At 41.7% G+C, this 24,532-nt stretch overlaps 1 protein-coding gene across 1 annotated transcript in view; it reads left to right on the top strand.

Moving 5' to 3' along the window:
- The first annotated feature begins 1,451 nt into the window (after positions 1-1,451).
- The window catches only part of RIC8B (RIC8 guanine nucleotide exchange factor B), a 48,291-nt gene continuing 25,210 nt past the window's right edge, over positions 1,452-24,532 (top strand). Inside the window, exons 1-3 of the mRNA XM_025204903.1 lie at positions 1,452-1,508; positions 19,585-20,193; positions 23,504-23,598. Of these exons, the coding sequence (XP_025060688.1) occupies positions 19,717-20,193; positions 23,504-23,598 (572 nt within the window). The 5' untranslated portion in view covers positions 1,452-1,508; positions 19,585-19,716. The remainder of the gene's footprint in view (positions 1,509-19,584; positions 20,194-23,503; positions 23,599-24,532) is intronic.

The following is a 24,532-nucleotide window of genomic DNA, read 5'->3' on the forward strand; positions in this document are numbered from 1 at the left end:
GCAGCAGAGGGAGAAACTTGCATACAGCAGCTGCCGCTGCCATCCACCACCCCGCGCTGCCACTCCGTGTGTGGCCCCTACTCCAGGACTGGCCGCCGCTCCAGTTTCAAAAATCCAGAATTTTCAGATTTCCAGCAGGTGCTCAGTCCTGAGCATGCCAGATTTATGAGGTTATACTGTACTAAATTCTGTTCTATCACGTCTAGAAGCTTTGTGAGTGTTAGGTGTAGTTAAAAACAGCTACTGCAGCTGTGCAAAGGATGCTCTTTGGTGGACATTTCTGGGGAGCTCTAGAGTGAAGGGAGTAAAAAGATCATGGTGAACAGTGTGGCTTTATTTGATCTGTCCTTACCCATATAGATGGACACTGGTAACTGCTGGTCACATGTTACTTAGGCAGTTTTTGCCAGCTTAGACATTATGGTTTATGTTATACAAGTAGATGGCCCAGAGATAGGTCCTCAATTTATGAAAGGTAGTAGCAAGTCTTATTAAGGAAAGGGCTAATATAGAGTTTGTACCCATCTAGCAGGAGTCTTGTATGCTATTACTTTTCATCTATCTTAGTATTTCTAAAGACAAAGGCCTATTAAAATATTTAGTTTTGACTTGCACAATGAAGAGTTGTGTGCCACTTGAGCACTGCCTTATTAATACAGCGTAGAATATTTAAAAATAGAAATCAACTCCTGTTGCTGGCTCAGGTTCTTCAGCTGAAGTGTTCTTAGGGCCATACACCTGGCATGTAATTATAACCCCTTTCCCCCTGCCATTCTCCCCCCTAAAAACAAAAAAAACAGTAATGCGTTTAGACAGTGAGTAAAAACTTGAAACTGGAGAAATGTCAGTAGGTTTTCTGCTCATCTTGGTTTGATTCAGCAAGTGCTGTATGAGTTTAAAATAACCTAAAACTAGGGCAGTCAGTTTAAAGAGGGCTTCACAACCCACAAACAAGATGCCATCTAGAGAAAAAGCATGGCCAACTTGATAGTCTTGGGCTTTACAGATTCAACTAATATTTCTCATACCGGCGAGGTGACAAGTTTATATTATTCCCATGTTAAACCTAGGGAATTCAAAAGATCTTGTCATGGTGTGAATTCAGCTTCCTTTAAATACAGTGATCACAGATTTCAACAAGATAAGACTGGTCCTAAATTAGATAGCTAAGGCCACAGAGGGAGGCAATATGAGAATAGGTAGCATGTGGCTCTAGGCTGCTTTTACAGCTATAGAGAAACAATGGCAAGATGCATATGAAAGGCGTATTTACCATAGTTAAATGCGATGCATATTTACCATAGTTTATCTGTTGCATCCAACAGTAAGACTCTATGATTTATGAGATTCCTTTGGACCATGATAACTGTTAAAAATTAGTTCTAATTAGAGCAGCACTTTACATTTAACTGGAAACAAACGTTGATGTGCTACAAATTAAAACTTCTTTCTTTCTTCAGAATAAAGCTATTTTCAAATTTGATCCAGCAGATGAAGAAAAAAGGAAGGTAAGCAAATCCAACCTATTCATTCAGTGCTTGTTCTTTTTTGGCAATCTTTCCTTAGCCATATGTCTTTAGTTAATTAACTTCACTGACGTGGTGCAAACAGACATCATTTATGTAGGCATTTAATGCATACAGTCTTTTTTTTTCTTTGCTGTACTTCCAGCAAAAGGAAATTAGAGTTTCAAAAAGACCAATTTGGGGGAGGGGGAACAAGGGAATAAAAACAAAAAGAGAGTAAAGTAATCTTACTGGGAGTTTTAATGATGCAAAAACAAATGAGGGGACCCTACCTCTTCTAACCCAGATAAATGATAGCGTCCATCTCCTGAAACAGAGAAGGGAAAACTGATGTGTTCAAGACTGAAAAACCCCTTTCATAGGATTATGATGAAACCAGTCTGTTTTATGTTTGCAGCTGCTGGTGCAGGTATAGAAATAGTTTAGGACAGGAGTTGGCAAACTACAACCCACCAATGGAGAGATTTTTATCCAGTTGGACAAGCCAAAGTGGCAGCAGTGGTGGGGAGAATCAATGGCAATTGATAGCAGCAGCCCACTATAGGACCTGACTGTGCCAATTTGGAATGCGGGTACTGAAAGGTTGCGGACCCCAGTCTAGGAGGAAGGGCAAGCTGTTGGAAAGCATCTTAAGATCATCTGAAATGAAATTATTGGGGTAAGGGGATAAAACTTCAAAATAAGGCAGTTGCTTCATAGTTCAAAAGGTATAATCCACAAAATGCATGCCATGCGTTTAGGTGTCAAAGACAGGAAATGTTTGCATTTTACAGTGAGGTGCTGCGCAGGTTGGGTGAGTTTTAACTGCTCCCATGAGACCTACCAGAATCTAGCATGAAAGCGTCTAAGAGTGCCTCTGTTCTTTAAATTGAATGGCATAGTAAATACGTTATGACAAGGCCCTTGCTTTTTCCTTCTAAATTGACTTCAGTCTGAGAAGAGGATTTTATTGGCAAAAGGATCATTAGGGAGGAACTTATGTTTTAGGTCCAGTTTCTGAAATTAGTTATTATCCTGAAATTTTAAGGGAATTTAGCACACTTATCAGGATAATTTGTCTGCAAATTGGTAGTTTCCAAGGCAATATGTGAATTTACACCGTGCATTTGAGTTATCTAACAGTAGTTATCTTCAGACATGTCTTTTTTATTAGGAAAAAAATACATTGGATAGTAAACCACTGTAAACTCAAAGGATTAATAAATATTGGTGTTAATATGCACCAGGGTCTTAAATTACATTTCCATACCAAATGAAAATAAAACATCATCAAGATGGGTAAGATATATATTTGTGAGCAGGAATTTAGATCTGTTTCAGCTTGGTATATTTATATTGAAAACATTTAAGTTGTGTGGAAGTACTGGGGTATGCTGCCTTTCCATGCTTGTATATAATAAGAATGAGAACTTGTAAAGTGCAGATCCTTTCAGATATGGCAGTTCCTTATTACTTTCTTGTATTCTTAGCCACTTTCTGGGATAGCTCTTTGCTCATGATCTCATATAATAGCATTCACGTAAACTTTATAGTCTTTCTGATGACTTCAGGCTTTTTTTAACCGAAGGATTTAGGCAGTGTTGCAGATGCAACATGAAGCTGTGCTGCCCCATGGCAATGATTCTCAACCAGGATGCCTTCCAAGGGTGCTGCAGGGTGCCACTCAGTGTTAGCACTGTTAGATTTGCAAACATAATTCACAAGACAAACCCTGAGATTTCAAATAGAAATCCATAGTTGTGGTCTTTCTGAGTTCTTTGTAAGAAAACTTACTCTGTATTTTTCTGTAGTCAAAAAGTGAAAACTAAGAGCTGGCATTTTCCAAGTATGGCCTTGAGTCTCCAGAGGGGAATCTGAAGTCTAAAAGGATTGTGAACCACTGCCTATGGCAAAGATTGTTACTCCTCAAGTGACAATGCATTCAAATGAACATGAGTGTTTGTGTTTGAGTAATAATCCAGATCCAGCTAAACAGTGAAATAACTGCTGCTCCATGTAAGAAGTGTATGTAACTGAATCACCTCTTATTCCAATGTTTTGTGTGTGTTGTTAGGCTCTGGCACATATTACTATTTATGGTGCAATTAAGACTTTCATTGCATCTTAAATGTAATCTGGCCACTCATCAAAACCGATTTATGGCATGATAATATATCAAGTTAGTGACAAAGATATTCCACATTGTGACTTGGGATCTGGGATCAGATTCCATTGTGCCATTAAATGAATGTGTACCAGGGCCCTTAATATGTTGCTTGTAGGGTATTGACTTCCAAGAAGTTGGTGCATTAGCTTCATTCTATTTGCTTCAAGATTGCTGCTTTGCAGTCTACTTTCCTTGCTACTTCATCATGTTTCAGCTATATGGGCATCAGCCAGGAGTATGCTTGAGTTTTCCTAGCATGATGAGTCAGATTAAAACAAAGTTCTCAAAACTTATTTAGGTGGAATGCAATGTTTAAATAATGTTTTTTACCTTCAGTATGATAAACAGGCCCCCAGCAGTGTTTGACTGGGATCATTATACAACAAATCCAAGACTAAACCTTCACATCGAAATGTATTGATATCTTTTTTTTAAGAATTTCTTGTTGTCCTCATGAATCTGCTTATCCAGAGGAGAGTGTGAACAGGCTTCTAGACCAAAGATTTGATGGATCTGAAGGTTTAGGACAATGAACTACATTTTAATCTCTGGTCAGAAGCCACTGAGTTGTTAATAGATGAACAAATCATAATTTGTTGTGTTTTTTTTAATACAGTATTTGCAATCTTTGGATCTGGTCCTACAAAGTCTCAGGAGTGTCCCTTAATTAAATTATTATTTGCGAGAAGCTTGGCAGGTTTGGACCCATCATTTGCAAATATTTTCTTTCTGCTGTATGCAGAGTTAAAAGATGAATTTGGGTAAGGTAAGAACTGTTCTTCCCTTAGCTGTGTTGCCGTGGTTGCACTGCACGTCTGTTGACAAGAAGGAAATTCCATTTTGGGACCTCTAATATCATCATGTAGCAGTGAGGTAATAGGTCAGAATAATCAGCTGAGATGCATATGGCCACATTTTCCTGCATTGGTACCCAAGAGAATACTGACAGAAATGAAAAAATCTCTCTCTCTCTCTCTCTCTCTCTCTCAAACCTGGAAGATCAATCAAAGATTGTATAAAACAGACTGAGCTCTTCTCGCACACTGTTTTTAAGAAACGTTATGTTTTAAAAATCTAACAGGTTTATGTACAGTTGTTCTTTTAAAGTAAGATTTAAGTTCTTTGTTTTGTTAAATCTTCAAAATCTAATTGTTACTGCATTCTGTATATTGCTATGCTAATAGGTTCTTTCCTAGCAACTAGAGGCATTTGACTTTCCCTTCCACAATGTAGTCCAGAGGTGAGCAAAATCCAGCCTGCAGGCTGGATCTGACCCATGGCAGACTCCATTTCCCAGCAGCCTCTGTGGTGGTGGCTTCTTCTGGCTCCAACTCCCAGCCCCAGCCTTTCTGCCTAGGCACCCTAGCCCAGCCACCCCACACCCAGCGCTAGGGATAGGACCCACATGGGATGGGTATGTGGCCGGGCAATTGGGATGGGGCTGCAGCCAGGAGCAAGATGTTTGGGTGGGGCCAGAGAGACCCCGGGATCTTGGGCAGGTAACAGCACAGGGTTGGGGCCAAGGCCAGGGCAGAGCCATGATCCACTGCCTTCGTGCCTCTGCAACGAGCGTGGGTTCTGAGAGCCGGTGTGTGCAGAGAATGGATCTTGGCTCTACCCCAGCCCAGGCCCTGTGCTGTCATTACCCCCAAGATCCTGGCCCCAGCCCCAGAGCAGCTCCCTGCTCAGCCATGTGCCCTGCCCGTGCAGCTCCCAGCTGGTCTCCACAGAGACCCCGTGATTATAGGGCCATGACAGTGTGAGGCTGAGGCTGAGGTAGAGCCCTGGTTCTGTGGCCCCATGCTCTCACAGCCCTGTGATCCCATGGTCTCCACGGAGACTGGCCGGGAACCACCACGTGGACGGGAGCTGCTTGGAAATGGAGTCTGGCTGTGGGCTGGATCCTCCGTTTTGCCCACCCCTGCTGTAGTCCATGTCAGCTTCTAGTCCAGTAGTACTCATGTTCTACGAACTAGAGATGCTTACATCTGTGATATCAATGTTGATGCACTCTGGGGATTAAAACTGCTAAAAGAAAGTATACCTGAAACTTGCTCAAAGGACAGTCAGATCCTAAAGCAAGCCAGTGTCACACCTCTTTTATTTGAATTTATGTAGTCTACAATTAAAATGTGCCCTTGAAATCCTGCATCTAGCATTGTGCCTAGACAATATAGGAATCTCAAGATGGCGAACAATTTCATAATAGTCCCAGCTACTGCAGGGCCTGGAGTTTCTTACCTAAGGGTTTCAGTTAGCCCTTTAAAATACAGAAGTTACTGTATGCATCTCAGCTAGAGTTGGTCAGGAATTTTCTGGGGGCTTTGGTAGTGTTTGTGTGCAAAAGCTTCAGATCAGTGTATAAGACTGTAAAGTTGCTAAAGATGGTCTCTTAACTTTAGGGGTGTGGGCATGCAGACAAGTTTGCCATGAGGTAACTAAGAGCAGGGATTTACAGCACATTAGCTGCCTGCCTATGTGCATGTTTTAACCTTGTGGTAAGTGAAAGCTAACCAACAGCAGCTTTCTTATAAGCCCTCAGTAGCAGACGGCATTACTATAGGATTAGACTATTCACACCAGCAGTAAATCCTGGCTTTTATTTACCCCTCAGGAGCTTGTTTATGTGCCTGTGCCGTTGTTTATGCCCTATCCATAAACCTCAGGGCACATCTACACATGCGCTTTAATGTGCATTAGCCTATTTTAATGCGCATTAAAGCATCACAAAAAATCATGCTCTTTAGCTAATGCACATTAAAATAAGCTAATGTGCATTTTCTGTTACCTCACAATGAAGGCACTAGATTTAATGCACATTATCTAAACAACATTAATGAATGTGTAGATATGCCCTCTGTGATTGCAAGTGGGTACCCACTCCTCTTTCTCAAATAGGAATCTGAGCTGAGTTGAAGAGGGTGATATTCCTGAGTGCTGCCATGGACACATCTAACCTTGTGTGACCTTGCAACACCACAAGGATGTACACCTGAGCACTGTAGCTGTTTCCAACTCTGGGATTAAACTAGTTGCATTTACTGCCTTCATGACCTACTGGTTGTCTGCAGAACATTTCAAGGAAAAGCAGACATTTAAGAGTGGAAAATGTATGTAGTCTTTGTGGTTGGGAGTCCAAAAAGAAAAAGGTGTTGAAGGTCTAGTGTGGTCAGTTGCATCAGTTTCTGTAGCTAATGGCAGGCAAGAGTGATGTGGCTAGATGCTTGTCACATCTAGCTGCTTTTGATTCCATAGCCTGAATGACAAGCTACCCATTTTCAGTTGTCTTGACTGGGGGGCAGACTTCAAACCCGGGCCTTTTGGAGAGAGTAGATGCTGTAACTGCTCTGCTACCAGACCAGTAAAGAGGAGAGGCCTTTAAACCCTAAAACAGGGGTTTTCAACCTTTTTTAACAAGTGTACCCCTTCTGGTGGTGGCAGCCAAATGCAGAGGTGGGGGGCTCTCATGCAGAGGCCGCTGCTGCCACCCACCACCCCTCATCACCGCCGCCACTGCATCTGCTTTCATGCGGCCAGTTGCACGTGCAGCTTCGCAGTTCTGCTGAAGGGCCTTGTGCCCAGCCAATCGCTCACTGCCCATCAGCAGCTCTCAGAGCTGCTGACCGGCACCTGTGCAGCTTGCAGAGGAGCACTACTGCCCTCATGCCGTCCCCCCGGCCTTGCTTCTAGGAGGTGGCGGCATGGGGTGGTGGGTAGTGGCGGTGGCAGCCACTGCATATGAGCCCCCCTGCCCCACGTCCATCTGCAGAGGGGCGCTGCTGCCCTCATTCCCACCTGCCCACGTGTATCCCCTGTTACCTTACCAAGTACCCCTAGGGGTACGCGTACCCCCAGTTGACAACCCTACCCTAAAGCATACTTTCCCTCCAATTAGTTTGCTTATTTTCTTGCAAGATGAACCTGTTGTATCATCAGAAACCAAACTATTTTGTAGCTTAACTAGTGTTTTCCCAGGTAAACGTAAGTCAGAAAGGAAAACAATGCCCAATTTCTAGAAAGGTAGGAAGAGCAAAAATCTTGATTCCTAATAAGCATCTTTTCTCTTCTCCTCCTCTGAAGATGTTTGAACAGCCATAAATCCATTTCTAATACAAAGAAACAGGAAAAACGGCCTGCTCAGAATTTGCGGCACCACATTTATGACAACAAAATTCTTGAGTATTGCTCATTGTAACGTTCAAAGTGGTAAAACCTAAGTATTTTCTGTTAATTTTGTGCATGGTTGCTGTTTCTCAACTTGGCTGAGCCAGCTCATATGCTTATAATTAATCATTTATAAAAATACTTCCATGCTATATCTTTCATTTTAGAGCCACTTGGAGTTTAGGGGGGGTTTAACTTTAAAGTGTGAATTCTTATAAATTATTCTGCTGTAGTGTTGCTTTCTTTTTGTATATGCTGCAATGATGAACTTACAAATATGAAAAAATGAGGGAATGTGCAAGAGAAGCACTTCTAAAAGCATAGGGGTTTTTTCATAAATCTATCGAAACTAATGAGCAGCTGCCCCACAGGTAAAACCATAATGCTTTGAAGAATTGCGTACAGCAAAATAATATTAATTATAAAAGCATTAATGATAAGTTTATATAAAATGAATTATTATACATTAATTAGGTGTAGCTATTTATAACTACAGCTATAAATTAAATAGTAATACTTGGGGCCCACTGTCTTCTAAGGTTTGGGAGTCACATACTGGAAAGCCCAAGTTCATAGCAAATATTGTAAGTTATTTTTCATGTACTAATTATGAAAATAAATTTGGAAACCGATGTTGTATATAACCTAATACAGTACTGACTTCCTGAGAAGACAGTCATTGTGGAGGGGTGTAAAGTGTCCCACTTGTAGTAGATGCTTCCCTCTGAAACCTAGTGACAGTATAAAGTACAGCATTCTTCATTCTTTCACTGCCAGTCATTTTAGCAGGCATAATCAGCTAAATTGCTTATCGGGATACCATTCTTGCTGATATCTCTAGCTACCCATCTGTTTGAGTGCAACAAACCTTTGGTTTCCTCCACTGACAATAGCTAGTCCCATTATACATAGCCTGTGAAAAATACGGTCTGTATACAAAATGAGGTCTGCTGTACTGAGTGCAATATTGAAAAGAGGACTTTATATTTTAAATGAAGCTTTGGCACACCAGAATAACAGAAGCCAGAGATCTTGCAGGAAAATGTAAGTGCCTCTTGTCAGAGATTTACATGTTGCCTCATGTATTTTATAATTGAGATTAAGATTTCGACTTTGGGTGTATCTTTTTGTTTGTGGTAAAATAGATGGAACAGATAAAACTAGGGTTAAGAGGAAGAGTAGTGTAATACAGAGACTGTTGGCTCACACTGTAGCTGTTTGAGCTTTGGAGAAAAGAAAATGACTTATTTATGGACCCAATTCTGCATCTGCTTTATGCCTGTTGCTCCCATTGACTTCATTAACTGTTCTGTCCATTGAATGCCTGCAGAAGTAGGCTTTATAAAATAAATTAAAGACTTGCCCATCTCATGAACCCCCTAGGGAGAATTTAATTAAAATCAACTGAGAATTTTAAAACTATGGAAAACTTGGGTCAGGCAACATAATGACCTACAGAGGCTTAAGCTAGTCCAAGAGCAGGCATAATGACATGATTCCAATTATCATGTACTCATGAGAATGGGAACATCATGTTCTCTGGCATATAATTCCTGATGAGGCTATAGATGTGCCTGCCCATGCTCCCAGATCATGAGGGCTATGAAATTTTGAAAACATGCACTCTGATTTCCTGCTTTCTTGCCCCTGCAGCCCCTTTCTCCAAAATATGGTCTTTGAATGGACATTATAAAACAAACGAGCCTCACAGTTGTTCAAGCTTCAGGCAGCATGTATTTACCTCTTAAGCAGACCTGACATTTCAGATTTCACTAGCTAAATTAGAGATTAAACATGGGTGTAAAGGTAAACTTGAGCGTTGTAGTTTCCCTACGCAGCACCTAAAGCTTCCATCTCGATTTCTTGGCTGCATGAACACCATTGAAAGCAGTGGCATCAAAGGTGTACAAACAGTCCAGAATGAGGCCCAAAATATGTTAGTCACGAGAGGCAAGTTAAGTAATGATTATTTAAAAATACATTGCTTTCTGTATAGTAACCTTTTACTATGACTGCTTTTTACTGGATTTTCCAGCCGTTTTGTTAATGATGTGGTCTGTCCTGGTACAGAAAAATGGGATAAGCACAGACTTCAAACAACTGTAGAAGCAAATTATTTTCTTTAATCTTCTTTTGATTTATAGAAGTGCTCCTCCCACTCCCCCCCCACCCCAAGTCTCCTCTGTTTGTAACCCCTCACTGTGCAGTTTCCCCTGCTCTCTGCCCTGCTGCAAACCCCCCCGCCCACCTGAGGCAAGTGGCAGCTCAGCTCCAGCTTTAACCTCGAACTCTGGGCCAAAACTGGAGCTGACCTGTTACTTGTCTTGGGCCAGTACTTGAATTTAAGATGAGGCTTCCCCCCCACCATGGTGATTGGAGAGGTGGAAGGAGAACCTTGTCTTGGATTCAGGTAAATGTGGTAATAAATAAGAGTTCCTGCCTCACACAGTTTGTATGTGTTTAAATTGTAGGCAAAGGCTGGGAGAGGGAACAGCAGCAAAGAGATGAGTTGACTTACCTAGCACTACATAATAGGTCAGTGACTGAACTGCATCCCAGGACAGTGTACTGTCCATTAGCTCAGTGGTTGTCCATTTTTTGGACTCAGGGCACTCCTCAGAAAATGCCAGCACTTAGATTTAACACATTTTTTTACTATAGAAAAATAATAGAACATCCCTTCTGTTGCGAAGAATTCAGATGGATCACAACAGGTCAGAATGGTTTTAACACTGGATACCTTTTTGAAATCTCTGGGTTTATCTTATGAACCATGTATATGTTTGTATACCTACAGCACTAATATTGCAAAGCATTTCATATAACTCTTAAAAGGATCTCACAGCACACTGTGCGAGAATCGCTGCATTACATTATGCTGTTTCTTTAACATAAAATGCACATCTGTGCTCAGGGGTAGAGGGAAGTTAAAATGGGGTTAATGCCTTTGATTACTAGTGATGGGACAACTCAGGCATTTTGGTGCATTATATTTATTGTGTTAATGCTGTTGTGATTCTTAAAAAATACAAAAACCCAAAGTAAAACACAAAAATGAACCCTAAGTAAATAAAATAAAAGTATAAAATATATGAAAACCCAAAGTAAAAATAAATTGCTGCAAAAGCCAATAACATGACAAAATTGGCTCATCCATATTTCACAATTAAAAGGTCCTAAAAATGTTGGCATTTCAAAAATCAATGCCGTCACTTGGAAGGGCTTGTTTTCCCTTGTAACTATTGGTAATGGGAACAGAAACACTTTGAATATTACAAAGTCTCAGTTTTCTTACAGAGCTGTTTTCTTGCAGGCAAAGTCTTAAATGATTTTGTCTAGTTCACATGAAACTAGAAATTCTGCTCTGTTTAAATAATTTTTTAAATGGTGCAAAGACCGCTTTAAGATTCTGTGGAAATAGGAATTCCTTTCTCTCTCTGTGTGGCTGTGTGTGTGTAGGATCATGCAGATGTAATTTATATCATAATAGTGCTTTCTCACCTTTTTAAAGCACCTAAAATATACATTTTTGATAGCGTAGATAAAACTACTAGGGGGTGGGTGCATAACTTGTTGGAGAACTGTGCCTAAAGGACAGCTATTAATTACTTGATGTCAAATTGGAAGCAGATATCAAGTGAGTTCCCCAACAAGCCAGTACTGGGGTTGTTCCAGTACTGAACACCAACCTGGATGGGTTGTAGATGACACCAACCTGGATGGGTTTGCAGGCAATTAGGAAGATAAATTTAGTATTCAAAATGATAAATTGGAAAAAATATTCTGAAGTAGAATGATTTTTTTTTAAGAGCAAGTGCAGAACATTCCATCTACTTAGGAAAAAATAGTCACTTACATACAATATGGTGAATCACTGGCTAGGCAAGAGTAGTGTGGAAAGGGCTCTAGGGGCTAGAGAGGATCAAAAGCTGAATATTATTTCCAAAAAGATGAGTAGTGTAGTGGGACGTAGTCATAGATGTTTCATATCTAAGACATTGAACATAATTATTCCACTCTGAGCACTGGTGAGGCTTCATTTGGAGTTCTGTGTCCAGTTTGGGGCATAACACTTAAAAAGTTATAGACAAATTAGAGAGAGTCCAGAGGAGAGTAACAAATATTATTAGTGGCCTAGAGAAGTATACCAGGCAGGGAAAATGGGAAGAAATGGGATTATTTAGTTTATAGGTAAGATCCTTTTGATATATCTTTGGATACGGAAAGAGTTGTTTAAAAAGGAAGTGACCATCTGTTGTGCTATATGTCCACCTAGGCTGGAAATAATGGACTTAAATTGCAGCAAGGGAGTTTCAGGTTGTATGTTAGGGAAAACTTTCTGTCCATGAGGATAGTTTTAACAGACTACCTAAAGAGATTGTGGAATCTCCATCACTGGAAACCTTGAAGCGCACATTAAACAAACTTCTTATGTGAGATTTTTTAGACGGGATGATCCTACTTTGAATGCAGATTGGACTAAAATCCTTTTTAGCTCTGTTTTCCTTTATTTTATGAAACACCCAAACTACCAGCCAGCTTAGTGACAAAGAAAGAAAAAAGAGGTGGAAAAAGGTCTGCAAGGAACATCAGTCAGGGAAGATCATGAGACTGGTGTGTTTCTGCATCTATCCATCTGTATCATCTCAGCAGCCAGTTTTAGAGAGAAAAGGTGATGGGTTAAATAAGGGACCTTTGGTCTTTAACAGTCATTTGCCTAGCAGGCTGAAGTCCTCCTCAACCTAAGTACCTTCCCATTATAAAGGTTCTTTATAATGAAGTTTTGACTATATAATCAGTGCTTTGGAATTTGGTTATTGTCTTGAAGATGACCCTTTCTCCTCAGCTATAACACTGAGGTAGTTTAGATCAGCTAGCAATCTTTTTCTGTAACTGGGCACACCTACATGTGTGCTTAATATAAAGCAATTAACTCCGGCATAGTTTGTGCTGGAATTTATTGCTCCTGACCACACCATTTGCACGTGCATCTGGGGCCGCAGCACACTGAACCAGGTCAGAGCAGCCCTGGCTGCCGAGGAATCTGGGGGGTCAGCTTACCAGCCCGGGCTGCTCTGACCCACCTCACCGTGCTGTGGAGAGGCTGACTGGGGCATGAGGTTGCTCCAGTGCAGAGCTAGCTAGCAGGCAGCCCTTGCACTGAAATACCCTCATGTCCCAGCCAGCCATATCAGTGTCTACATGTCCTGTGTTATGGAGTAAAAAAACTCCACTGCGGGATAGAGCTATAGCTCCAGCCTAGAGGCATGCAGGCGACTGGTGGCAGCAGTGCTGGGAGCAGAGTGGCGGTGAAATTTGGGTGGATGCAGCATCCTCCCAGCACCGCTGGTGTCCGCTCCGAGCCCAGCCCCCACAGCCCCGGCAGCAGTCTACCCTGCCCTACACAGTTCCAGGAGTGCATATGCCCCCCCACCATTCCCTCCCGGGAGGCAAACAGCACTGGGAGCCCTCCCCTCGAGCTGTGGCTCCATCCCGTCCCCCCCCGCCTCCGGCGACCCCCCCCCCCCCCCATTATATTTATTGTGTTAATGCTGTTGTGATTCTTAAAAAATACAAAAACCCAAAGTAAAACACAAAAATGAACCCTAAGTAAATAAAATAAAAGTATAAAATATATGAAAACCCAAAGTAAAAATAAATTGCTGCAAAAGCCAATAACATGACAAAATTGGCTCATCCATATTTCACAATTAAAAGGTCCTAAAAATGTTGGCATTTCAAAAATCAATGCCGTCACTTGGAAGGGCTTGTTTTCCCTTGTAACTATTGGTAATGGGAACAGAAACACTTTGAATATTACAAAGTCTCAGTTTTCTTACAGAGCTGTTTTCTTGCAGGCAAAGTCTTAAATGATTTTGTCTAGTTCACATGAAACTAGAAATTCTGCTCTGTTTAAATAATTTTTTAAATGGTGCAAAGACCGCTTTAAGATTCTGTGGAAATAGGAATTCCTTTCTCTCTCTGTGTGGCTGTGTGTGTGTAGGATCATGCAGATGTAATTTATATCATAATAGTGCTTTCTCACCTTTTTAAAGCACCTAAAATATACATTTTTGATAGCGTAGATAAAACTACTAGGGGGTGGGTGCATAACTTGTTGGAGAACTGTGCCTAAAGGACAGCTATTAATTACTTGATGTCAAATTGGAAGCAGATATCAAGTGAGTTCCCCAACAAGCCAGTACTGGGGTTGTTCCAGTACTGAACACCAACCTGGATGGGTTGTAGATGACACCAACCTGGATGGGTTTGCAGGCAATTAGGAAGATAAATTTAGTATTCAAAATGATAAATTGGAAAAAATATTCTGAAGTAGAATGATTTTTTTTTAAGAGCAAGTGCAGAACATTCCATCTACTTAGGAAAAAATAGTCACTTACATACAATATGGTGAATCACTGGCTAGGCAAGAGTAGTGTGGAAAGGGCTCTAGGGGCTAGAGAGGATCAAAAGCTGAATATTATTTCCAAAAAGATGAGTAGTGTAGTGGGACGTAGTCATAGATGTTTCATATCTAAGACATTGAACATAATTATTCCACTCTGAGCACTGGTGAGGCTTCATTTGGAGTTCTGTGTCCAGTTTGGGGCATAACACTTAAAAAGTTATAGACAAATTAGAGAGAGTCCAGAGGAGAGTAACAAATATTATTAGTGGCCTAGAGAAGTATACCAGGCAGGGAAAATGGGAAGAAATGGGATTATTTAGTTTATAGGTAAGATCCTTTTGATATATCTTTGGATACGGAAAGAGTTGTTTAAAAAGGAAGTGACCATCTGTTGTGCTATATGTCCACCTAGGCTGGAAATAATGGACTTAAATTGCAGCAAGGGAGTTTCAGGTTGTATGTTAGGGAAAACTTTCTGTCCATGAGGATAGTTTTAACAGACTACCTAAAGAGATTGTGGAATCTCCATCACTGGAAACCTTGAAGCGCACATTAAACAAACTTCTTATGTGAGATTTTTTAGACGGGATGATCCTACTTTGAATGCAGATTGGACTAAAATCCTTTTTAGCTCTGTTTTCCTTTATTTTATGAAACACCCAAACTACCAGCCAGCTTAGTGACAAAGAAAGAAAAAAGAGGTGGAAAAAGGTCTGCAAGGAACATCAGTCAGGGAAGATCATGAGACTGGTGTGTTTCTGCATCTATCCATCTGTATCATCTCAGCAGCCAGTTTTAGAGAGAAAAGGTGATGGGTTAAATAAGGGACCTTTGGTCTTTAACAGTCATTTGCCTAGCAGGCTGAAGTCCTCCTCAACCTAAGTACCTTCCCATTATAAAGGTTCTTTATAATGAAGTTTTGACTATATAATCAGTGCTTTGGAATTTGGTTATTGTCTTGAAGATGACCCTTTCTCCTCAGCTATAACACTGAGGTAGTTTAGATCAGCTAGCAATCTTTTTCTGTAACTGGGCACACCTACATGTGTGCTTAATATAAAGCAATTAACTCCGGCATAGTTTGTGCTGGAATTTATTGCTCCTGACCACACCATTTGCACGTGCATCTGGGGCCGCAGCACACTGAACCAGGTCAGAGCAGCCCTGGCTGCCGAGGAATCTGGGGGGTCAGCTTACCAGCCCGGGCTGCTCTGACCCACCTCACCGTGCTGTGGAGAGGCTGACTGGGGCATGAGGGTGCTCCAGTGCAGAGCTAGCTAGCAGGCAGCCCTTGCACTGAAATACCCTCATGTCCCAGCCAGCCATATCAGTGTCTACATGTCCTGTGTTATGGAGTAAAAAAACTCCACTGCGGGATAGAGCTATAGCTCCAGCCTAGAGGCATGCAGGCGACTGGTGGCAGCAGTGCTGGGAGCAGAGTGGCGGTGAAATTTGGGTGGATGCAGCATCCTCCCAGCACCGCTGGTGTCCGCTCCGAGCCCAGCCCCCACAGCCCCGGCAGCAGTCTACCCTGCCCTACACAGTTCCAGGAGTGCATATGCCCCCCCACCATTCCCTCCCGGGAGGCAAACAGCACTGGGAGCCCCCCCCCCGAGCTGTGGCTCCATCCCGTCCCCCCCGGCTTGGGCAGCACCTGCCCCTGCCCCCTCCTTCACCGCAGGGGGCGTTGATCTGCCCCCCGCCTTCCCTCCCCCTTTCCCTTTCACCACACCAGACTTACCAGCTGTATAGGAAATCTGATCGGTATTTGCTATCAGTATCAGCCCCCAAAATCTCTATCAGTGTAACCTTACTTGTGAGTTGTCTCTGTACCTTTTGGTTTTCAGCAATGTGCAGAGATGTAACAGGGCAGCTGCAGCTGCCCCAATACTGATGGTGCCAGGACTATTTGTACTCTGTCCACCCCCTCCAAAGGTAACACCTAAGGGTGCTGTCCCAGTCATGTTCCCTCGCCTCCCACCTTCCTCAGTTATGCGATTGGAAGTGCATCACTTCAGTTTTACTGCAGTTCACCAGCATTCAGAGCAATAAAATGATGGGCATTTAAACTTTTAACTGAATCTTCAGATGAATTTTCAAATATATTGATAAGAGTTAGGTTTCCAAACTTTGGGAACTTGGGCCAACCATGGTTTGTGGCTTTTAAGAAGATTATTATTTAAGAAGATTAATCTTGCCTGTCTGCTGAGACGGTGAGTGAGGATTCTAATGGCAATAATGGCTTCATGCCCTGATCTAAAACATAATAGAAGTCTATGGAAGTGCTCCCCTAGATTTCATCAGGACCAATCTTTCATGCAGTGGTTCCTTGCCCAGTGTGGACAAGAATTAAATCATCAACACTTTTTTTTTTTTTTTTTAAGGAAGACCAGTAGTTAAGAATCAAGTGACAATGAATATTGATTATAATAGGCCTAGTGTGCATTTTTATCTCCTCTGTCGTATTCTAATTTCTTTTTTTGCTTCCATTGGTAATTTTCTTGTCCAAAACTTTGGTTTGGGGAAGGGTTAGTAACATGACTTCTTGCATACTTAAGGCAGCCCCTCAGCCTGGCTTGTAAAGAGTCTGAGCAGCCAAGCGGAAATGGCTATTGACGATGGGAAAACTATTACAGACCATTTTCAGTTGTGGTGGGCGTTTCTAGCACCTGTTAGTAATCTGGGAGTCTTGCCGTGTCCAAACAACTCGGGTTTAAATAGTCTAGCAGAAAAAGGGGCAATTGATTCTGTTCCCTACAAGAGCAGGTTTCTTTTTGCAGTTGCCAGAACCATTTGCTTAATTGTCTGGATTACTTATCAAAATCTAGCAGATCTAGTAACTATTTTTTCAGCCTTTTAAGCAAAGATATTTATACAAGAAAGTTGTTTTTTTTTGGCGGGGGGGAGGGGTTGCTATAGAATTAAAATGCTTGTTAAAAGTCTGAGGAGTTGTTGACAAGACTTGGAAAATTACTATAGACTTATGATCATTTTTTGTTTTGAAAAACTTGAGGGTTTCAAGGTGTTCACTTCAAAATGCTTCAAAAGTGTTTGGCATTAGTCTTAACATGGAAGTCAAAGACAGTTTTACCACTGACTGCAGGAGAAGCAGGGTTAAACTAAGCTGAATAATTTTGAGAAGCTCCATTTCTTTTTTTGCCGTGCTATACTTTAAGCATTCTGAATCTCTGACAGAGAGACAAGTGCTCTGTGCTTTTGTAAGTAATGCTCTGTTTTGGCATGCGTGACGTAGTGCAATCCCAACTGTGCTGATACAAAATGATTGCCAGATATTTATTCATTTATTTATTTATTTTGAGTAGACTGCAGCAGAATAGTAGATCTCTAAAGCAAAATAGTCCAAGTGGATTAAGTAACTGTGTGTGAAATTCTAACATTTTGACTGCAGTTTGTTCATGCTTTGCTTTGTTTGGTAACGTGGCTCATCATCCAGGATAGTACCACAGTGTGACCAGCCTACTTTGTTATTTCAACAAGACTCTTCTCCTCTTAATTATTGCTGTAACAAAACTCCCTCTAATGCTTCCAGTGGAACTTATTCTAAGTTTTGAATTTTGGTGACGGGCATTTTTTTTCCCTAATGTTAGAGGGGGAGAAACCCTGAAACTTTTTCTTAAGTGAGAAGTTGTTATGCTACTTCAGTATTCATAAAAATTCTAGGTAGAAAGGTGGCTGAATGTATGCAAGAGGCAAGGATTTGGGGGTGATATCTTTTATTGAACCTACTGTATAGCTGAAATAGACTTGCAAGCTTTCAAATGCAATGCATCCTTGTGTGTTGTTTGTACCTCAAACCATGGCATGCATTTCAGGTCATAAACAGATCCATACAGCACCTGTGGGTTCCACTAGGAACTGTCCAGATCAATGGCTCCACTGTTTCCATAGTAATTAATGTCCCTCTGGGGTCAAGAAACAAGTGGAGACTTAAAGGACAAAAAGTAAAGGAGCTGTGTGCTATGTGGCGTAATAAAGTTTTTATTGCCACTTCTCCAGCAAGTTCTTCATAACTGGACTCGTGGCTTTGCCACCCGTGAGTAAGGCTGTCATCCTGAGTTTGTGGCAATAAAAGCTTTATGGACCCTGCCCCATCAAGCAGTCCCTTCTGTCTTGTCTTTCCTCTTCCTTGGTGATTGAGTGGCTGTCTTCATTTTGTAGAAAGTAATCAGAATACGGTGTTGAGTTTTTTTCTGACCTTTGGGTTCTTAGACCTTCACTGTATTTTCTAAAGCTGTGTCTGTGTAAGGAATGATTTGCATGTGGGGAATATTGATATTCTGTACCAGGTGCCTCTTGTGTAAGCACAGCTGCACCCCCAAAGCTCTGCCTTGCACTGGCATAGTATAAACCATTCTGACTCAGAAAGAAGATAAGGTACAACCGCAGGCATTTTGCCAGCATAACTGTAATTGTAATGTAGCATTCTGCCAGGGATCACACATCTTCACACCCCTAACCAACATGGTTGACTAAGCCAAATTCAGTAAGCCTAAGGGATAACTTAGGCTAATGCGCATTAAAGCATTACATATGGATGCACCCATAGCGTTCTGCCTTATGGTTGCTAGGCCCTCTTTGATAGAGACGGCCTGTGACTATAGGCTTTATACATATTGAAACTATCCTAGACTTCATCTTAAGATAAAAAAGTGCATTTCACTGCCTAGTTCTGTAAATATTAACTTTCTGTCAGATAATAATAATACATAGCCCACAAAATACCAGGCTCAGTAGTCATGAAGTCTTAAATAATGGAGGTATGTACATCTGGAGAGTCATTTAGCTATAGGCCAAGTAGAAGAAGGTGCTATTTGATTTATTACAAATGTTTAGGACTAATATATAACAGTGTGACCTCTAACTTAAAAAATCTTGTAATTTATTAAAAGGACACTTTTTCTTCTAGTAAACTAATTGGAGTCTTGCTGTGACACAGCTGAATTAAAACAAAAACCTGATCTTAGATAAATTCACAGCTTCTGTGCGACAAAGAGCCATGCTGCTATTTTTAGCTTTCTGCCTTCATCTGTATCAATTGATATGGGTTGCGTGCGTTAGGCAAATCATTTATGCTAAAACTGGCACCTCCCTTATTCAAGATTTCAGATAGATAGGTGTTAGCATAGCAAAAGTTTTCATAAACCTAAGTTTATTTTATCTAGTGTTGCTAATAAAATAAGACACCAAAAATATTTTTTTGAAAAAATCAATTGAAGTTTTATGATGGGAGCAGTGCCAGTTGTGAATAAGCTTTTATACTGTGTGGTCCAAATCATGATGACAAAACTTTGCTTTTCTTTTTGTGTGTGTATATGCAGAAACTATGTGAAGGAATTTTAAACATCCTTGAAAACAACACAAAAACTTCATGTCAAGTTGCCTGCCTGGAAGCTCTACGAATTCTGTCCAGAGATAAGAAGGTTTTAGTGCCTGTAACAACAAAGAGCAACATGAAGATCCTGTTGAAGCTAGCAAAGCTTGATACTACAGAAGATCCCTTGGAGGAGGTTTCCGAATACCCTGTTATAGTGGAAGCTTTAAAATGCCTCTGTAACATAGTTTTTAATAGTGCTGTTGCACAGAAGCTCAGTTTGGAACTGAACCTTGCAGCTAAGCTTTGCAATCTCCTGAAAAAATGCAAGGACCAGAAGTTTGTTGATGACATTAAATGTTTTGATCTGCGTCTTCTCTTTCTCTTGTCACTTTTGCACACAGATATTAGGTCACAATTGCGTCATGAACTGCAAGGGGCGCAGGTTTTGACTCAAGCTTTGGAAAATTCTCTGAACGTAATATGGACAGATGAGTACAAAGCTGCTGAAGATCATGACAGGTCTCCTTTATCTCTGCAGGAGACAGATTGTGCCATTGAGGCACTAAAGGCACTCTTTAACGTAACGCTCGACAGTTGGAATGTCCACAGCAAGGTACGTTCTGAAATGAAATCCTTTTGAATTGGGTTTATTTTGTCTACAAAAACCATAGCTGCCTCCTGGTTATATCAGAGAGAAACAGTTATCAGGGCAGGCTAATCTTAATTTTAATGTACATTGTTCTGATTGTCTGAAGTATAGGCATTAATGGCTAGGACTATGAAATGAATTAATTGAGAACAAAGAATCTACCTTGTGTTTTCCTTTTCTCAGATCACAATGTGACTAGATCACCTGTTGGGTTTTAAGAGCAGGTCATTCTGTTTTTATGAGGAAACAGACTTGTTTCTTTGTATGTTAGTCTTTTCTCTTTATTTCTGTTTCTGACCTGGAATTTCTATATAAAAAATGTTTCTGTCTTCATAGTGGGAGATGTGCTTTATCTCTGCCTAGACAAACAGCAGTGCTTGTGTATGTTCGTAAGTAGCAAATGTGATTCCACGGTCACATAAGCTGCTCTCTCAAATGTACACATTTTAAAAAAGCAGACAAAGGAAATCACACTTTTTTTTGGTTTTTTTCCTATTTAAAATAAGCAATACTTATGTAAAAAGGAGTGCCCCTAGTTCTCCAGTTTATCATCCCACAGGAATCGTTATTAAGCAAAGTTTTGTTTAACATCCTTTCTAATGATCTAGAAGAAGAGGTAAACAACACATTAATTAAGTGTGCTGAAGATATAGCACTGGAAGGTATTGCAAACATCAGCCAGGATGGAAAAATAAAGGGGATCCAGAGAGAGTGGATGTATAGGTTTCCCTTTAATTTATGCGGGTTCTTTATATGCAAATTTTCTCTTATGCGATAAGCATATTTAGGCCCATAATTCGTTATATGCAAGATAAATTCGCTCTTATGCAAGCAGCATAGATGCCCTCCTCCTGCCCCCCCAGCAGGTAAGTCTGGTGGGGGGAGTGGAAAGGGCAGTGACCCCACTCACCCCAGCCCTGGCTGCAGCGGCCCCAGGGGTGGCTGGCACCAACTGCCTGCAGCCGCTGGGCTGCACTGTGCTCCACCTGTCTCCCCGCGCCTGGACTCACCCCAGCTGCCTGCACCCAGGCCGTGGTGCAGGCAGCTGGTGTTAGCTGCTCCCAGGACTGCTCCAGCATGGGCTGGGGTGAGTGTGGACAAGCAGAGCCCTGGGCAGCACAGGGCGCAGCACTCGCCCCAGCCCCAGCTGCAGCAGCCCTGGAAGCGGCCAACACCAGCTGCCTCCATCAGGGCACAGAACAGCCCAGGAGCAGAGTGGGGACAGGTGGAGCACGGTGCAGCCCAGTAGCTGCAGGCAGGTGGTGCCAGCCGCTCCTGGGGCCGCTGCAGCCAGGGCCGGGGTGTGTGTGGCTCTGTTCCCTCTGCTTTGCTGCCTTGTGCAGCCCTGGGAGCGGCACCCCTCCCCCCGCCCCTTCCCTAGTCCCAGCCTCACTCCCTCCCTCCTTCCCTCACCACCATGGGAACCTGCCCCTATTTGTTACATTGTAAAATGGGTTCACTTTATGCAAATTTGATTTATGCGCCATTCTCTGGGAATGCAGCTACAGCATAAATCAAAGGAAACCTGTATTGGTAGGAAGTGAAGCAAGGTTCAGCCTGGGAGGAAGAGAAAAACTATCTATAAACTATCTGCTATTGAATGGCAGGAGAAAATTTCAAAGAAACAATGTTGAAAAATAAATCCATGTGATACCAGTAGGCAAACTGGGTGTTGTTAGCATGTATTAGAGTTGTCCCCAAATGGTCCCATTAAGATTGGGTCCCACTTTTCTTTTAGGTGTTGTGCAAATGCTTAAGAGAGAGTCCTTGCCAAGAAGAATATACTATGAAAAAATATAGAAGTGTGGTAGGGAAAATGCATAATGTTAAATGTTCAGGATAACTTATTAGGCACACTGTGTTATGCAGGTGACGTTTGCGGGAGACTAGGAGGCAAACAGTCTTATAAAAAAGAAAATTAGAGGGAGTGAGTGGGAATGATGAGAGGAGAGAAGTTAATGAAGAAGGGAGTGGGGAAAAGGGTGACGTTGAAAACAGAGTAAGGAAAGAGGAAGAAATAGAGAAGGACACGGGGACTGGCGAGTGAGGCTGCTGGCTCCAAAAAGGCTTATGATGAGAGAGTGGCTGCTTTCCCTAATCATACTGAGGGATGTAGGAAGTTTTGGGCCTACTGGCATCCCTGTACACCGGAACCAGGAAGGAATGCTGTTCTGTACCCTGGATTATCCCAGGGGAAAAGCTAGTGCCTCCAGTGACTGGTTTTGTTTCTGGGAGCTTTGCCTCTGCAATCCCCTCTACCAGCCAAGTTGGCTTCTGGGAGAAGGACACCAAGGGCCCACTTATTTTGCATTGTGATGCCAATGTGATTCTGAGTAGCTCACATATAGTTCACAGGAAAGTCGCACATCCCGAAATGGGGAGGGCTAAGAAGGGCTGATATAAACTATACTGAATGTGATAGGTGTGAATGCCAGGGAAGATGAAAGGTTAACACTGATGTAACAAGGGGCAGACACAGAAACTACTGCTTTGATATAAAAGGATACTGATATAAGAAGGGATCTACCTAAGTTGCGGCGAGAAAAAGGGCTTTTCACAGCCCCACTAGCAGCATGCAGAGCTGACTTCACAGGCATTTCCTGGCAGTCCCCGCCCCACACCACTGATTGGTGGAGAGTGGGTGCCTTCACTCAGTGTACATCCCTACTGCAATTTTTTTTTTCATTTTTTGCTTGATTTTGCAGGAAATTGTGGCCAATGCCAGACTTCCCAGCAATCATAGACAATGCTGTTTTTGCAGTTTTCATGAAACTGATTTAGGTAGGTCCCTAGGTATAAGCTGTATCAATGTAACTGTTACAGCTGCAGGATTTGGTAGCAATGCAGATGTAGCAAGAACTGCTGAAACTTTAACTCTGTTTCATTCAAGGTTAATTTTAGGGTACTTCAGCTCACTCGCATCACTACAGGATCATGCAGATACAGCAGTGACAACATAATAGCTGGTGTGTGGTCCTGAAAACAGTTCCCCCCCTCCCCCTTTTAAAACAGTTAAAAGGTACATTTGTCCATGCTCTAGGAGTAATAGGAGATAATCTGAGAAAATAACAGATGCCTCCTTGGTGGAGTAATCTGAAACTAGAATGAACCAAGCCCTCAAACAAACACATAAAGAACACTCCTTTGTTGTTAGGAAATTGATTATATGATCTAATAGGTATATTCCATCTTTAATTTCTACTGTTCTAGTGACATGAACCCTCATTTGCAATCTTCAATATGAAAAATATCTTCATAATTTATATTTATATAGAATGAATCTCATCAATTTCGTTACATGGCTGCCATCCTTCGCCACTGCTTGTTAATCATGGGTCCTACTGAAGATAAAACGGAAGAGTTGCACAGGTTGGTAGAATTAAAGAACTAATATTTGTTTCAAGGATGACTGCTTTTATTTTGAACTGAATATGTCTTAATTATTAGCAAATTGGAATACCAAAATGAATGTTATTACGTAATGAATATACTATTTTTGGTTAGAATTTTTTAGACTTTAAGAACATCTGGTAACTCAAGCAGATTATCTGTCTGAAATGTTGCTTTAACATGTCCATTGTTCAAAAATAGCTCAAAACATAATAAGTGAGCTCTATAACCATTGTTACATTAAAATAGCAGTAGTAAAATGGAATACGCTAAAATGGAAACACGCATGTGTTGAGGTTGAAATTGTTACTAGGAATTCTAGCTGCGTCACAGTTTGCAGGTATCTATTTGAAATAGTTTGAAATCTGTTTAAATAGTTAAAACTTTATATTGGCTTGTTAATTTATAGTGCGCACCTACATACCTACTATTACCATCTTTAAACTGCCTTTGGGTACATCCAGACAAGTGTGCATGTGCAGGGACACATTTCCCATGGCATAAATAGCAGAGGCACATATTTGTGCCCTACTTTTTGCCCCAGAGCATCTCTCTGCACGTGCAGTTAGATGCATGGCAAATTATATCGGGTGGGGTAGGGGAGGCTGCGGCCAGCACCTGTGCTGGCCTCAGCAGCCTAACCTAAGGTCCCAGGGGCCTCCTGGGCCAGCAGCGCTGCTGATCGGGCCACACAAAGCCTGGCCAGCAGCCTTAGCATGACTCTACACTGCCAAGCTCAGTTTCTGGTGGCACGTACACCATGCCACTTTATTCAGCAGTGATGATTTTTTTTTTTCTTTTTTTTCACATCAGGATCTCCTGGTCTCAAATTTTGATGCCACACTGCTTATTAGCAGTGTGGCAAACGGGTGCACATGCACTGCATATGGTTTGCAGTGCCTCAGACAACTTT

Source organism: Alligator sinensis, unplaced genomic scaffold (genome assembly GCF_000455745.1).
Source record: "Alligator sinensis unplaced genomic scaffold, ASM45574v1 scaffold267_1, whole genome shotgun sequence".
In the NCBI taxonomy this organism is placed as follows: Eukaryota; Metazoa; Chordata; order Crocodylia; family Alligatoridae; genus Alligator; species Alligator sinensis.